Here is a 17,565-nt window from a genome sequence, read left to right as displayed (position 1 = left end):
CTGATAGCATGGTATGATATCCTATTTAATGGAGTGCTCCAGTGTTTTTCAACCTAATCTATCCCACATCTGTGAGGGATTACCATGGATTTCAACAATATTTCCTGTTCTGAGAAAAGAATGAAAAAACGTTTTTTGTACAGCATTTTAAACAGAGAGTGTCATGAAGCTACTTTTCAAAACCTGGATCCAGAGTTAAATTATATAGCTGTAGATTTAAATTATATAGCTGCTATTTGAAAGATTTAATGATGGTTTTCAGGAGCTATTCTCTCGCTTCACTCCCTTATGGTTTTCCTGTCCTCGGTTCAGGGAAACATTGTCTATAATAATCACACATATAGCATATGGAGTGTAGATAACAATAAATCGACCCTGTGCAATAGCTTCTTCATCACTTTATAGCACAATGCTAACTCTGATGTCTAGGTAACCCATCCCAGTCCACGTCCCTCCACTATATGAACCCTTACCAGATGAACGCCTACGCCATGGCACTGAAAGCCGTAGGAGAGATCATCCAGGACTATGACAGTGATAAGATGTTCCCTGCACTGGGCTTTGGGGCAAAATTACCCCCAGATGGACGTGTGTCCCACGAGTTCCCTTTGGTGAGTGATTAAGCAAACGTATCTGCATCTTGTCCTTATTGTTTCAACTTCCTAGCAATCTAGTTATTGTTAGAATTTGCAATACTGGGGATTCTCCTCTGTGAGTAAATCCTTGTGTATTGCATTATCTTGTTTTCCTTTTATCAAAAGTAAACATTCTTATTTGCCCTCCTCCTAGGTTGAATGTTCAAAAACTAGATCTCTGCTAATGATGGATGTGGTGTACCTGTGTGTGCATGTTATGGTACAGAAATGCAATCTATCCTGTTTTCTCAGGGAGGGATTATGGATTTTGTGCTCTCCCAGTGGACGGATGCAGGCTCGAAGCAAGCTAAATTGATCAGAGCCTCTGTTTTCACTCTCTCTTTGAACTGCATCTAGAAGTTCCAGTGTGTGTCAGCTTATGATAAACTCCCATATAGAGGCTTAGAGGCAATGGACCTAATGCTATAGATGGAGGCGAGAGACCAGTTTTTATTGTTCTGGGGCTGTGACTCCTATATGGTTCACCAAGTACAGTCTTACATAACCTACATTCATCCCTTTAATCTCCTAATCGTTTCATATAAAATCCAGTGCTCTGGAGTATAGTTTAGAGAGCCACATTCCGGTAAGATCCAGTAGACCTCACCTCTCATAATGATTTCTCTCCTGATTAACAGTGCAATTTAACTAGAGACATGCCTCTAATAGGCAGCACACCTCTGGAAGTTATATCTGTCGTTTAGTTATGCTCAGAAAATGCATTATAGATATCTTTACACTTACCTACTAACCAGCCAAAAATATACTATCCTCTGTTGCAGAATGGTAATATTGAAAACCCCTATTGCAATGGGATTGAGGGGATCTTGGAGGCCTACCATCAGAGCTTAAAGACCGTCCAGCTTTATGGGCCAACAAACTTCGCCCCTGTTGTTAACCACGTAGCCAGGTATGGTTGACCATTTAAACAGTATATACACACTCATTTATACACTCATGACAAATATATACCATGCAACATGGGCAAAAATATATAGCCAAATGTATGTAAATAACTGACCATCACACAGCTATATGCTTCTTGATTATTCTACTTCAAACCATGGGAATGAATATGGAGTTGGTTTTCAGCTATAATAGCCTCAAATTTTCAGTGAAGGCTTTGCATAAGGTTTTAAATAAAAAGAGTCTGGGGGGGGCATTCAGGCATTAGAGTGTTAGTAAGGTTAGGCACTGATGTCAGATGATAAGATGCTCCGATTCATCCCAAAAATGTTCAGGGTTTTGAGCTGATGCCTGATGTATTAACAGCATACTTACATACTTAGTAACTGCGTGGTCAGGGTTACTGGAGTGTAAATCTAAAGGCAACAGTTATTTATATATATATATATATATATTGGGAAATAGAACCAATTGAATATATTAGAAAAAACAGCAAGTAGAAACAAAAATAACAGTGTGAGCAGGATTAAAACCAGTCAACAGTCCTGCACACATCTCTAGTCGAGACCAATTATGAACTCGAGTGATGTAGCAAGCAAAGGTTGAGAAATTCACACACTGTTCTGACAGTGCTGGCATTTCACCTACTGGGTTTTCTGTGGTAGGGTTAATATAGTTGTGGGGCTTAGATTCAAGGCCACAGATGTTATACTATATAAATGCCAATGTGTTATACTTCTATACATGCATGCAGGACGGATTATATTAATGAGGATGTCTTAACTGTTTTACATTAAGTCAATACCTGCATCTTAAATGGGAATTTCATTAAGACATAATGTGCTGTTCATATCTGGTTGAGGCGCTAAAGATTTCTCATGAGAGGAAGTGACACGTTTTGCACTAAGTGGTCACATGCTGCTTAGAATTCGCAGCCTTGGTGCAAAAAACACAAATTTGCAAAACTTTGGATGTACAGTTTCCATAGAGGTTATGGCATGAAAAGTCTGTAGTAATTTGTGGTCACGCATCTAGTGCTGCATCAGGGCTTAATTATCTACTGCATAGTCAAGTATATACAGTAGTGTGTAGTCTTTAGTATATAGCACGCAGTATGTCATTTGAGTCTTGCTCCGAATAATGTAGGAGCTCACTGTGTACTGTATTAAGTGTGCATTTGCTTTAAAAAATGTTTAACTTTCTAACTACATGTTTTACGGCCAATCTCAGCAGGCTTTTGACATGGCATTTGCATAATTAAAGCGATGCTTTTATTTTTTTTTAAAAAAAGGGTGGCTGCATGTGTTTGTATTCATTTGAAATGTCAGCATGCCTTCACTGTTCATACTAATGGCCTTGGACAGTCAAGTAAGCTGGTTTGATGTGTTTAATCAATGCACGAGTAGAAAAAATGACTCATTATTGTATTATTCATTCACCTGCACTGTGCTTTCAAAGCCATCTGATATCTTCTATCGTCGGTAAACAAGTCTTTTGATAATTGACTTTGCTATCACAAGTTCACCAAATCAGAAAGGTGTTTGAAATACTTCCACTGGGCTCATTGTGAGATTTCTCTCCCCTGTGACATTCTATCAAGGACCACTTAACCTGTTTTGCTGCGCTCTTTTCACACTGTATGATCCACGTTTTTACTGTATAATGGGGACAAAAGGACATGCTGACATGTACCTTGGGTTTCATGCTCAATTTATGAAACAACCTCACATTTAAAGGTGGGGTGAGTGACTCATTTTGTATATGTTGCATTGTTTGTTGAAGTTTGCCTCACATTCCAGCACATTCAATGAATTGATTAGATATTTCTTTTCATTTCATTGTCTGTACCGCTTATCCGATCTATACTCGGGTCACGGGGAGTATCTCAGGAGTCATTGGGCATCAAGGCAGGATACACCCTGGACGGAGTTTGATTAGATATTAAAAACAAAAAACCTCAGGTCTCAATACTGCCCCAGGCTCTGCATAGTAGAGAAAAAAAAAACCCCATCACCAATATAAAAGCATTTAGGAAAAGCTGCTACTTGTCCTCTGCACTTGCACCCAGGTATTTTAGCCGTGGAAACTCATGTCCACTCTGCTTCTTGTAATTTGATTCCATGCACGTACGCGTGACCACTGAGCAGCAAACCGTGTGTGTATCCATTAAAGCAGAAAGGCATAAATGATTGTCTCTCCACACCCTCCTCTCATTCCTTGGCATCACGCAAGGAAATCTTCATTCTAACTATGAGGCCCCTGTGCTGTAATTAAAAAAGCCATCTTGATAAGCTTGAATTAGACTTGCTTAATTAATGCATGATGTGCCACCCAGAAGCCTGGAGCTGCAAGACACACATACCCACAGAGCACGGTTATTCTTAAGCAAATACACCCACAGAGCACGGCTATTCTTAGACTCACATGCATGGAAAATCCATACAATCCGTACGAGTCACTTACATTCTATGATGATTTGTTAAAGCACAGAAAGTAAGGAGGGAAATTAAGGCTAGAGATCTGGAATCAATAGTGAAATGAATTTAAAAAGCAATAGCTGTCAGGGAATCTTGAGATGTCATTATAATTACAGCAATATTCTTACGTTTTTCCTCTTATTGCTTCTGACTCTTTTCTTTCTTTCTTTTTTGTATGAAGCTATGCGGCGGCCGTCCAGGACGGATCACAGTACTTTGTCCTCCTCATTATCACAGATGGAGTTATATCAGATATGGCCCAGACCAAAGAGGCCATTGTGAACGTGAGTATAGATCACACTGAGTGGCTTTACCTTTATGTTATATTACTTAAAAATGTAATTTTAATGAAAATAATGCAAAATTCATTTCAAAATGCCCTAATATCTTTACCTCAGTTATTAAACCCTCGGGCTTCTACTGATGGTAGGTATGTGTACAGGATAAAAAATGTGATGGAGGTATAACCTACCTTTTATAATTTAACAAAGCCAGTGATTTCTTCAACAAAATAATTTGCCAACTTATAACCGTCAAAGACATATTTTTTTAAAAGAACATTATTGCAAATATTTGGATTATGAAACGATTTTTCATTTTCATTACCTCAGCTGTAACAAGCTAGTTTTCATTTGACTTTATGTGGCTGTATGCAGCCAAGAAGCATTGACGTTCACCGGAAGAGGCCATTTGGACCGATGTTGTAGTACAGACGGAGTAGTACAGTGTATATCACGTTGTGAGGCATGTGGGTGTAGTATACACTGATCAGGCATAACATTATGACCACCTGCCTAATATTGTGTTGGTCCCCTTTTTGCTTCCAACACAGCCCTGACCCGTCATGCACTGTGTATTCTGACACCTTTCTATCAGAACCAGCATTAACTTCTTCAGCAATTTGAGCAACAGTAGCTCGTCTGTTGGATCGGATCACACCGGCCAGCCTTCGCTCCCGCCCATGACCTTGTCGCCGGTTCCCCACTGTTCCTTCCTTCTGACAGATACTGACCACTGCAGACCGGGAACACCCCACAAGAGCTGCTTTTTTGGAGATGCTCTGATCCAGTGGTCTAGCCATCACAATTTGGCCCTTCGTCAGACTCGCTCAAATCCTTACGCTTGTCCATTTTTCCTGCTTCTAACACATTAACTTTGAGGACAAAAAGTTCACTTGCTGCCTAATATATCCCACCCACTAACAGGTGCCATGATGAGGAGATCATCAGTCTTATTCACTTGCTATGCCTGATCGGTGTAACACCCATTCAGAAATTTGCAGTCACCTACAATTCCTCTACCTTGCAGGGAATTTTTGATAAGCTTTGTGATCCACAATGCCATATATGGGGTGGATACCATCCACCACACTATATCACTCTGAACAGAACCTGAGACTATTTCCAAAGCGAATGTAACAATACAATGCTGTGCATGTTTTACATCTATGTACACTGTGTCTATTGTATTGCTGTAGTTTTATTGGCCTTCACACATCAGGTAAGTGGTCAGCTTGTTTCTCCAGCTGAAGTTGCAGCAGTGGAACGAGTCGTCTGTGCAACGGAAAGGCCCGATTCCCAGCAGACTGGATTTAAAGGGAATTTGCGACTGTTAATGGAAGCATTAGAACAGCCACACCTTCCTTTTAAGATCTTGCCTGCTGCTGTGTCTCACGTGGCCGGGCCTCAGCATCAGGAGTCGACGAGGCTTTCCTTCTGTACAGTGTGCGATTTAGAATATTAAACACAAGCTGAAAATGTGTGCGTTTTGTAACTTCTGCACTTTCCATGTACTTTCACAGCACCAGCTGTTTCGCTTCCTTCAATTAACAGGTGTTGTTTCTTTAATAAGGAATCGTGCAAAATGCATGATTGTAAGATGTAAAATGCAGTCTGTGATTCCTGGCAAAAATAGTACAAGAGTAGTTAATAACAACCCAAGCAGGTCAGATTTAAATAAAGAGCAATAAGAGTTTATTTGGGGTTGTTTTTGTCCTTTTTAAAACTACAATTAGTCGCACACAATAATAGAATATTTGGAAGTGCATGATTTTAAAATTTAGCATTTCCTAAAATATCCCACTCCCCACTGAGTGTTCACACGAAGGTGTCGGAAATGAAAACCATAGCTAAATCCCCAAACTGATTTCTTCACTTCTTCACTTTGCTTTCATGCTCAAAGTGTGACAGATGTCTGCTGGTGCTGGATCTGTGCCCAAAAATGGAGCACCATTTGAGGCTGGAAATCAGCATTGCACATCAGTTAACATACATGCAGAAGGGGGAGGTCTAGAGTGTGTGTTGTGTGCTGATACCATGTCCTGAGGGATCCTTTTGGGCCCTGCTGACCTATTTCTGCCATTCAGGTTCTGGGCTTAATGTGGAGAACTGCATGTATTATTCATACGAATTGCAGTTATCATAAGCTACTCTCTGACCACTATTTTTTAAAAGAAGGTCACAGATGATTTTTGTATTTCTCAACCACCAGTACAATTATAGTACTAGTTTCCAGCAGGTACTCGATGGAGAAATGAATTATACTGAGGTGCTACAAACAGTACGTGGTCAAAGGATTATGACATCACAAACATATGTCATTCTGTTCCATCACAAAATTGGATGCATAATTTCCTTTTACTGGATCTAAGCCTAATTATGTTCCTGCATGACAATGCCCCTGTGCACAAAGTGAGGTTCATGGAGAAATGTTTTGCCAACTCGAGCGGCCTGCTCAGAGCTCTGACCTCAACTCTACTGAACATATTTTGGGATGAATTGGAACATCGACTGTGCCCCAGACCTCCTCACCTGATCTCACTAATGCTCTTGTGGCTGAATGAGCACCAAATGCTCTTGTGGGTGAAGGAGCACAAATCCCCACAGCCATGTTGTGTGAAAAGCCTTCGCAGAAGTGTGGAGCTTATTATAACAGCAAAGGAGGACTAAATCTGGAATGGGATGTATAGTCAGGTATGCACAAACTTTTGCAAATAAAAAAAGTGCACTGTACTCGGCCCTCTACCATATGAACCTGTACTTATTTTTAATATGTGAGATCAAATCAAAGTTAATTTGTCAGTATTGATTACTAATACCATGACAAAAATAGCTGTAACGGCATCACAGAAAGATGTTCTGCCCATGTCCATGTCCGAGTTCTCTGGGTTCTCCAGTTTCCTCCTACCTTCTAAAAACATTCTGTGATAAATAATAAATAAGACTATGATAAATTGCTCCTCACGGTCATTGTGTGTGAAGGTGTATTCCCACCTCATGCTAACTTAAAGACCAATTCATGATAAATTTAGAAATTTCTTCCGACACAAATAATTTATTCCATGCCATGGGATGTTGTTATTCATTTCTCATGTTTAGATTAATCAAAATATTTCTTCCCAAAGCAGAACCTTAGGTATTAAAATAATCAGCACCATCCTTAAGTCTGTTTAAAGAATAATTCAGCATATATTTTAAATGGACTGAATTATGAGGCAATTGGTAATTTAAGGAAAACGCTATTAGACAAATGTACATTTGTAATGTTGGAGAGAATCCACAGAGAACTCAACCAAGCACATCCATTGCTCTCGGACAGTCGTGCGTTATAGTTACCATGGTGGGCAATGTAATCAACTAGACAGGCCTCTGCCACCCACTCAGTCAGAGACTGACGAAAAGCATAATTGGAAATGACTTAAGCTTCTGTGTGTAGTTATGAAAGACTGTCGCCTGTTCTCGCCTACAAACGTCTCTTCTCTCTCTTTTATTAGCTCGAGTACATCATTAGTTCAGGCCCAAGCTGTCATTTAAGACACAAAGTGACAGTCTTCTCAGTATGTTTTATTTTTAATTACATGGATATGAATAACGCAGAGAAAAGGAGATTGAGGCAACTCGCCACAAACTCGGATACAGCTGTACTTTATTTAAAGCTGTAAAGCTTAACGTGAAGATGTAATGCTTAACATGAACAAGCCCTGTTGGTATTTGAATATGTAATGAAAGGACTTTTGTAACCCTGACAGTTTACATTGCAATATGACATGCTCCCAGATTCTTTTTTTTTTGGTTTTGTTTGTTTTAGGCAGATGTGCATGGCTACATGCTATTGAAATACCGATTCTCAGCCGCTGTCAAGCCGGCTATTGTGAGCCGACACTCAGTTTTGTTTTCTCATTATGCTAGAACTGTTCCATCATTCAAACCAGGATATGATGGCACAAACGGGGCAACAGGAGCTCAATTATCTATGGAGCTTCTGACATGCACCCATAACACAGGCTGTCACAAAGCCCTGTCGTACACAGATCATCTGAGATCGCAGAAGAAAGAGTTTTCACTTTCCCTGTCATGGGACTCTGCTTTTCTTTTTTTGAGACAGAAAAATGTAGCTGGTAAACAAAAGTAAGCCGTTCTAGTCATGCCTGCTTTGTGGGGCTTGATTGTTCTATAAAATATGATTCTGGACCTGTATCCCACATTTTGTGTGATTATATTAGGTAGATAAATTGAACACATCTGTCAAGTTGATTCTTAGGGCGGGGATAAAGTGCGTCACATGCTGAATTGCTATAAATCTATTTAAAACTGACAATATAAAACTAATCACTGTCTGCAGTATATTTTAACTTTGGTGGATCATATGTTCTGAACAAAATTATGAGACTGCAGGCAAGACATGTAGTATAACATTCACCTTTGACCAAATGATCGAATCTGACATGACAGACGTCTTTCCTATTGGAAGTTGAATTGCTGTCAATAATCAGTGTCAACCTAGATAGCCTCCTCGTCTATGAAACATAAGAGTATTGATAATAAATAAAGTGATTATGAAAATATTATGCTTCATATCATATAATTGAATATTGATACACGGCTAATGGGTATGCAGAAGCGTCTATGGTCACATTGTAGGTAAATAAGCATTGGTGCAATTTTCAGACACCAGAGTGGGAGTAGCTGGACGGGTTGTTGGAGTAACGGGCGTCGTGGTGATCATACTGGCCCCGCCTCCCTCGCCTTCTATTCCCACCCTAGAATTCTCCAGATAATCTGCACCAAAACGTTTCAAAACATTTCGTGAAGAAGTTTAAGAGAACAAACGTAATCAAGGAACATGGAGTACTGTTCCAAAAGTTTTGTTTTATTACAGCTTCATTTTTGAACATTCTCTACCATTTAATCATAAAGCCAACCCTTTTCTCAGGTTGTCTAAGAATTGCAGTTTGTTCCATTAAACGCTGCCATGTGTGTCCCGAATAATGACTCCCATCTCAGAGGTGTTTTTACAGACAATTTACTCCCTTCTCAGATATGACACATAACTGCCTAAATCATCCTGCAAGGACTGTTCTGTTCTGAATCATTCAAAAACACAAATCCACCCCGGGATTAACATGAACGTCTACTTATATCCTTCGTCTTAGATTTGTAACACTGAGTAAACAAATGGAATCCCATTTCAGTGTAAATATTTTGACATGTGTCATAATTAACCAGAAGTCGGTGTGACTGTTCTGTGGACAGATGCTTTGTTGAAGCCTACAGGGGACGTGCATTGGCTTAAATGGTAAATCAAGGGTTATTGTGGATTTGGGGGAACCCTAAATGAGCTATATCATCTTCCTTATTAATGTAACACTGTATGAAATGACGGCGGCGTTGCTGCCTCACTGCTTCAGGATCCTGAGTATGATTAAGAGGTTCCTGTTCCAGAAATGTGGCATGTTCTCCTGAGGTCTGAATAGCTTCTTGATGGATTCACTAGTTTCCACTGTGTCCTAACTACCTTTCAAAAAATATCCCAGTAGACTCTAGGATTGGTGACTCTAAATTGCTCCTAGGTGTAAATGAGTGTGTGTGTATATCCAAGCCCAGTATTCTACACAGGCTCTAGAACCACCGTGACCCTAATCAGGAAACTGAGGATAAAGGAATTAATGTTTGGTTTGAACAAAACGACAGTGCACTGGGGTCAACTCTAGCTTAATTGTTGGGTCACAGGTTATCTAGAGATTATCTGAGGAACAGTGAAAGTGGTGAAGCAGGAATACTCCATGGAACCCTGGAATTATGACCGACATATATGTCCATCCTGAGGATTTGAATCCATAATTTACAAGCAGTGCCGAATAATCATTTGTGATTTTTTCGCTTAAAGTCATTGGCATGGATTTTTGCATGTGAACATTAAAACTGAATCTTAACTGCCCTGAGAGAAGTAAATATCGTTTATGCCTGCAGGGTGCCAAGCTTCCCATGTCAATCATCATTGTTGGAGTGGGCCAAGCAGAGTTCGATGGTAAGCATAAGAAATTTCTTCTTTCATCCTTTTTTATAAAGCAAGCTCTTCACCACGTTAAGCAGTGGAGAACATTGTCTGGTTTTCTGCCGTGTTTACTAGAGCAGCCCCTTCCCCCAGCAAAGTTAATAACTGGAAAACAAATCAATAACTCTGTGATTGAATTTTAAAAAACACAGGTAAGTTCTGCTACCTCCCTGCAATTAGCCAGACAGATGCTCCGAAAGCAATTACCAACTCATTTCCTTGATCAGTGCAAATGCACAGAAGATGGGTCACAGGGAGCATTGATTGGAGGAGCACAGTCTAATCACTGAACGTGCTGTAATTAGCACACTGCATCCCGTAAATGGGCACAAGTTTCACATCTGCCACTTTATAGTCAAAGAAGTGGCTGGAGTTAGAGGCTATGGTCAAATAATAAGCCAAAACCTCCCACGATATTTCTGCCCCACTGAGGGCCTGTATAAAGTCAGGTCCAAGAATAACAATGTGGATTTCAAACAGAGACGGGACGGGTTCTTACTGGATGTGTTGTCTTGTTTGTGGGTCATGTCGACAAGGGCTGCTGGACATAAAGCTTGTAATACAGTATGGAGGTTTGTGCACTGCTTCATTATGTGGCCAACTTTCAGTAGAAGTGCCAAGCAATAAGCAGTCATTAAAGCAGTAAGATTCCTGTCATAAGCACAGTGGACTTGTGCTACAGTTTGAAGGGTGATTTTAAGGGCATTATTTAAGGGGCTTATATTTTAAGGGCACTTTCTGAGTACATAAAGATAATTGAATACATAACGAATGATGCAAATGTCTTTTAAATAAGTAAGGCTAATTCTGAAATATTTCATGGGTTATTAAATGTCTTAGTAAGGTGTTGGGTCGTCATGAGTGAGTAACACAGCTTCAGTATACAGCACTGTACAGATGCACTGTGCCCTCTAAGCTGCATGCATGCAGTCGTTCACTTCTGATGATGCTCCCATGCAGAAAAAAATAAGGTCCAGACAAAAATGTGTATAAAAGGTAGTTTATTGGAGTAAATGACACGTGAATGCGTGAATTTTTGCGTCTTAAACACAAATAATGCATGCCGACTACATTAGCTCTGAGATCATCAAGCCATGTTAATTGTTCAATCACACATTAAATCTTGTTAGCATGGCAGTGCTGCCAAGAGTTGTCTTCCAAGGCTAGCCCCCTAACGCTAACCAGGAGGAGACAGAGCAGCCGCTATCTTATGGGGCATTTCTGCTCAAATGGCAGAAGATTCTGCCCAGTAGAAGTAGGTTTTCGATGAACATTGGCCTGAAGGCTTGTTAATATTCTATGTTGAACCATATTAGCTTAGTGGTGCAGTGAGGGGGTTTGTGGGCAAATGTAGAACGAAATGTAGAAGGTAGACATGCACTGGATTTTACACGTTTTTTTGCTGCAACCTTAATATAAAGGCTGTTTGAGGCAGGAAGGTGTGGCTCCCTTATGCTATGGGAGGCAATTTCTGATCATTGTTTACTGTCTTTTTTTTTCCTTTCAGCCATGGTGGAGTTGGATGGTGATGACATAAGGATTTCCTCACGAGGGAAACTAGCAGAAAGGGACATTGTACAGGTGACGTTAGAAAACCCTGTCTGATCAGAGAAAAACCATCTAAAACACCTTTATTTACAGTCATGTGTTATATAAATTTTCATCTTTTGGAATAGCTGTGACTTCCTTTCACTTTCGCTCAAACTGATCTCTTTTAAAGTGATGAAATCCAACCAAGCATTACCCCATCAGCATTTTTCATTACCGATTTAACAAACGACCTTTTTAGTTAAGCTTTATGTAGCTGATCCATGAACCATAACCCATTTTCTAATAAGGCAGTTATTAATGTAGATCCCAAATGAATTTCTGAATTTCCCAGAGGCATTTCTCTTTGTGCTTTCTGTTTTCTGCAGGGGACATTAGTAATGATAATGTCTAAGCATGCAGGATTATACTCATTCATTATATTTCATTAGCGGCTTAAATTCAACCCTGCCATCATTAACAGTCAACAAATGATTGGAGAAATGAAATAAATAAACACTTCTTGGTCTTTGCAGTTTGTGCCATTCCGGGACTACATGGACCGGACGGGTAATCATGTGTTAAGTATGGCGCGGCTGGCCAAAGATGTCCTGGCAGAAATCCCTGACCAATTTATTTCATACATGAAGAGCCGAGGCATCAAACCCAACCCAGCACCCCCTCCTTACACACCCTCAGGACATACACACCACACTCAGATATGAGGCCACCCTTCCCTGAGGGGCTGTTCAGCCTGACAGCAGCCTCCATGGAATTAAGGGATTGGGACTGATGGAGCAGCAGGCCACTGGCTCCGTGCATAACTCTATATACGGTCTCTCTGGGACTCTCTGAGATGCCAAGGCATTTCTGTTACTGCTTTTGTTTCCTGCCTGTTTTCTCTGGGACAACAGCATGATCAAAGAAGCACACTTCAGTCAAGTTTTTGTCAGAAAAGAAAAAAATGAAATGAAAAAAACAACAACAAAAAACAAATCTCGGCTCATGACTGTTTCTCTTTTGGAGCAGTGAGTTGAGACGGAAGGAAGAGGACAATATTTGTGGATTCAACTCGTGCCTGTCTGTCGTTGTCTCAGTGTACCTGGACAAGTATTCCCTGCTCTGACCGTTGACCTTACTCCACATTGGTGTACTATATGCATTCAGGTGAAGTTTTCTGATACTTTTCTTAGTGGCATTCTCACTAGACTCATGAGACTTCTTCATGTGCATTTGATTTGGCACTTCTGTGCGCCACTTAAGTTGCTTTTTAGTTCATAGATTTTGTTTCTCGTCTGTTCAAAGCATGCTGGTGAGAGGATGAGTGTTTCAATACAGAAAATACACACAAAGGGGTCCGTTTCTTATCCAGATCTGTTAAAAAGCACAGCAGTAAAAGTTTATTCCTAATTAAATGCTCAAGGGAGAAATTAAACTTTTAAGCACTAGGCTCTCTCTCAGATCCACTGCCAAATTGATTATATATCTACAAACATATTGCACACTGCAACGCAAAAGGTTTGTTTTTATTTCATGTTTGCTCTGTGATGTGATAAGATGGACGGTCGCATCTGCTGTCCATGCAGTCAGTCACATTTCTCTCTTTATCTCGTCTCCTCAGCAAGATCTGCTGAATATTGTGGCCCACAGAAAATAATTCAATTTTGCCAAGATGATTTTAAACAATTGAGACCAGACCTCTGTGATGGACTGAATTACAGTCCCGGATGATTAAAAGATTGATAGGTATCATCACAGCTCTGTTACTATTTGCAGCATGTTTTGTTCTCTACAGGTCTGATGAGTCACAAGCAACTTAGACGTGGCATTTTTGGCGACCTGTTCAACTGTGTGTGCGGTAATGCAGCACCAATGAGTCACCATCGCATCTAAGTGCATTAACTAATTAAAGCACACAAGATTAGCATTACCATTGCACGTCTAGTCAGATTGAACGCTCCAATGGTTCAAACATTGCTTCTGGTTTTATGATATGATGCTAGAGGGAAAAGCAAACAGATCAGCCGTATGTCATTATTTTAGTTATTCATCATTTCCCGGCTCGATATTGATATTCATGTAAATTACTTAAAAGATATTACAGTATCATGTATATAGATGGCACATGATTTCTTTCTCCCTATTTATAAGGTCGCTTTTTCCATATAAAGCTATGTTATGAATTCTAGGTTACACAATATGCTCGCTGTCCCACCGTGTAGGAAAACCCATACCCCTGTTCATGATTCATGCAACCATCTTTCGTTCATGTGGCAAAAGCACAATGCATAAAATTATGCAGATCCACAGCTTCAGTTAATGTTTACGTCACAGTCGGTGATTTGATTATTTATTACTGATGGTCTCCTGGGATTTTCAGGTCTCTAGAGTTTACACAAATCTGTGTGAACATTTTTATTTATTTATTTATTTTTAAATCCAGCGATGAGTGGCAATTCTAGCTTGTTGATTTTATGTGTTGAGCTGCTTCCACATGATTGGCTTATTTTATGGGCGAATAGGGGTCCAGTTGTTCCTATTAAAGGTGAGTGTACAGATAATGTATATAAGCAAGGCATTATTATGCCTTTATACATCTAAATAAGACAACTAAACATATATACACTATGACCAAACTTAAGGGACACCTGAGATCACACCTGTATATGGGCCACAAATTGAACAAAGTAAGGTTTTGGAATGGTTACATACAGATGTTCTAGTCGGGTGTCCACAAACTTTTGGCCATGTAGTGCATTTTATGAGAAACAATCAGATGGCTTTCAATAAATTACACTTGTGTTGTCAAAAGTTTTGGGACGTCTGCCTTTACATGCACATGAACGTAATATGGAGTTGACCCGACCTTAGCAGCTTCAACTCTTCTGGGAAGGCTTTCCACAAGGTTTGGGAGTTGGGGTGTTTATGGGAATTTTTGCCCTTTCCTCTAGAAGGTTAGTCACTGATGTTGAACAAGAAGGCCTGGCTGTCGGGCTCGGCACTAATTCGTCCCAGAGGTGTTCTATCAGGTTGAGGTCAGGACTCTGTGCAGGCCAGTCAAGTTCCTCCACACCAAACTTTCTCATCCATGTCTTTATGGACCTTGCTTTGTGCACTGGTGTCCAGTCATGGTGGAACAGGAAGGGGTCATCCCCAAACTGTTCCCACAACGTTAGGAGCCTGAAATTGTCCAAAATGTCTTGGTATGCTGAAGCATTACGAGTTCCTTTTACTGGAGCCAAGCCCAACCCCTGAATTCAATGATTTGGAGGGGTGTCCCAAAATGTTTGGCAATATAGTGTATCTAAGCTGATGTCTGATTGTTTACTAGCTTGAAGAGTTTTTCTGAGGTTTACAGTCAAGGGAGTGCTAGTAATGTGGGGAAAATACATCTGAATCACCACCAAAATCCCTTTCGTTCCCACAGTTAAATTATTCCAAAGAAGGATTACCGAAACCTATTTACCATCTGCATTCCAACTATTAATCAGTTCTAATTCACCCAGAGTGCATCATCGTGTCTCTTCTATACTCCCAGACAACTCGCCGTACAACTCACTGCTACCAGAGATACAGCATATTGACGTGGATAAAAATAAATAAATAAATACAAAATACACAAGGGGTACAGAAAGGATATTTAGAATATATCGCTCTCTGTCAGACATTTTCAAAGATTTCTAATGTTGCACAGCAAGAACAATGCTGCTTACTAATTTATTTCATTCATTTTCTATTCATTTACTTTATAATTAAGGCAGAATGCCTTTTGAGCGTATAAGCAGTTAGAAAAAAAACCAAGACTCTTACTCAGGGGTAACAGTGTGTCCTGAGCAGTTCTGGGATTTAACTTCTCCTACTGAATACTGAGTGAAGACGCTCATATAGAAATGAGTGAGTCTGTATTTTTTAGCAGTTCAATCAAAATGTTTAAGGAAGCACTTTACTGTCAAGATGTCATTCCTTAAGAATTTTACGTCTGTACGTGAGCCCTTCTCATATCGTTTATGAATTTAACTTATCGTCTGTAGTGGACGATGAGCGTTTGATCGCACCTTTATTCCCCAAGCGCACCTGATTTCACCATGTTAGGGGGATGTACAGATAAACATTCCATGCCAACATCTGTAACATACTGTAGAGACAATTTCAACCAATTAATTGTGCATGTAACTGCCAAATCTAGCAGCAGGCTTAGTGAACTCCTTTTATTTCCTTGTTGAACCTGTACTAATTTTTTTTGTGGGGTTTATTTAGTTTGGAAACTGGTGACCCACAGCATGTCACACGGTCTGTTTATAACCTTTTTATTTCTTTTACGTTTGATTTTTTTTTTTTTTTTTTTTTTTTAAATATATGCATTACTTTTCAATTATTTGTTGTTTTTACTTTGAGTTATTTATTATTTTCACTGGCATGTTTGATTTTTCACCTCAGATTTATTCTATTGTACATGATTGTTGTTATAACGGTGGGTTGTGAAATGCTTTGTATTGGATTGCCTTAAATGAAAATTAATAAAGAAGATCAATTTCTTTTAGAAATGTTTTGTCCAGTGCATGGATTTGACATGAGACACGACCAGCAATGATTTATTTTAATAGATTGTCATTATAGTAGTCATACGGAGCCTCCTGGTGGTCAGGATCCCGCTGCTCTCATTGCCGCCGGTTCAATTCCTGGGCAGGGCGCTGACCCAGCCACTGAAGAGTTAACTCTCAGTGCTGGTCCCAAGCTCAGATTAAATGGGAGGGTTGTGTCAGGAAGGGCCAAATTGAAAGTGATCTGCTGTGGCGACCCCAAACAGGGAGCATCCCAATGAACAACATCATTATATTAGTCATATACAATAATTGTACAAGCTGAATGAAACTCACTTTGAAGAAAGCATATACAACAGTACTCCCGAATGCTCAAATCTGATTGGTCAAATCTCCTGTTTGCTGCATAAGAGGAATAAAACACTGGGATGTGTTATCATTGTGGTGATAACACTAAACCTTTTCCACTATTATGCACTGAGATGCATCACACCACCCATTATTTTCTCATAACCGCATAAATCATTGTGTATCATTATTTCTTACATTTTTTCAGCCAAAAACGCACCTACCTTAAAGTAACCATGGGCCTTCAACAGTCCTTTTTCGTCTCACATCACTAATCTGACACACTCATGTCAATTTCTTCTTTACAATATCAGAAGGATTCGTCCGTTTGCTTGTCCCAACAACTGCCATTCGCTCATGGCAGGTCTACCTCTGAGCACTATTTAACCTCTGCAATTGATCCAGAATGCAGCTGCGTGACTTGTTTTCAACCTTCCTAAATTCTCCCACTGGAGGATTCCTGTAGCCATCAGATATAAAACACTGATGCTTGCCTACAAAGCCGAAAACAGAGCAGCACCCACTTACCTCAGAGGATGTATCACTTACACCCTGCAATGCACCACACATCTGATCCTCTAGCATTGCTCGACTGGTCCCACCATCTCTCAGGGTACGAGAAAGATATGCTTCAAGACTCTGTTCTGGCAAGTGGATGGTGGAATAAACTTCCCCTATAGATGTCCAGTCACGGGCAGATTTCCAACAACATCTAAACTACCTAACTCTTCCTGAAGTACTAAAATTAGTGTCTGAGTGCTTTTTCCTCCCAACAGCTTGGCTAGACTGATATTCTTA

General features: G+C 40.0%; 1 protein-coding gene across 2 annotated transcripts in view; it reads left to right on the top strand.

The window, feature by feature from the left end:
* The window catches only part of cpne5b (copine Vb), a 113,666-nt gene extending 97,296 nt beyond the window's left edge, over positions 1-16,370 (top strand). For both annotated transcript variants that reach the window (XM_058373402.1, XM_058373401.1), the window contains 6 exons: positions 430-611; positions 1,418-1,545; positions 4,200-4,302; positions 10,267-10,324; positions 11,859-11,932; positions 12,415-16,370. In XM_058373402.1, the coding sequence (XP_058229385.1) occupies positions 430-611; positions 1,418-1,545; positions 4,200-4,302; positions 10,267-10,324; positions 11,859-11,932; positions 12,415-12,603 (734 nt within the window). In that variant the 3' untranslated portion in view covers positions 12,604-16,370. The remainder of the gene's footprint in view (positions 1-429; positions 612-1,417; positions 1,546-4,199; positions 4,303-10,266; positions 10,325-11,858; positions 11,933-12,414) is intronic.
* The last annotated feature ends 1,195 nt before the right edge of the window (positions 16,371-17,565 follow it).

The sequence above is a fragment of the Hemibagrus wyckioides genome, linkage group LG21 (assembly GCF_019097595.1).
Source record: "Hemibagrus wyckioides isolate EC202008001 linkage group LG21, SWU_Hwy_1.0, whole genome shotgun sequence".
NCBI lineage: Eukaryota > Metazoa > Chordata > Actinopteri > Siluriformes > Bagridae > Hemibagrus > Hemibagrus wyckioides.
Note: the sequence above shows the minus strand (reverse complement) of the source record. Positions and strands in the feature narration are given on the sequence as shown.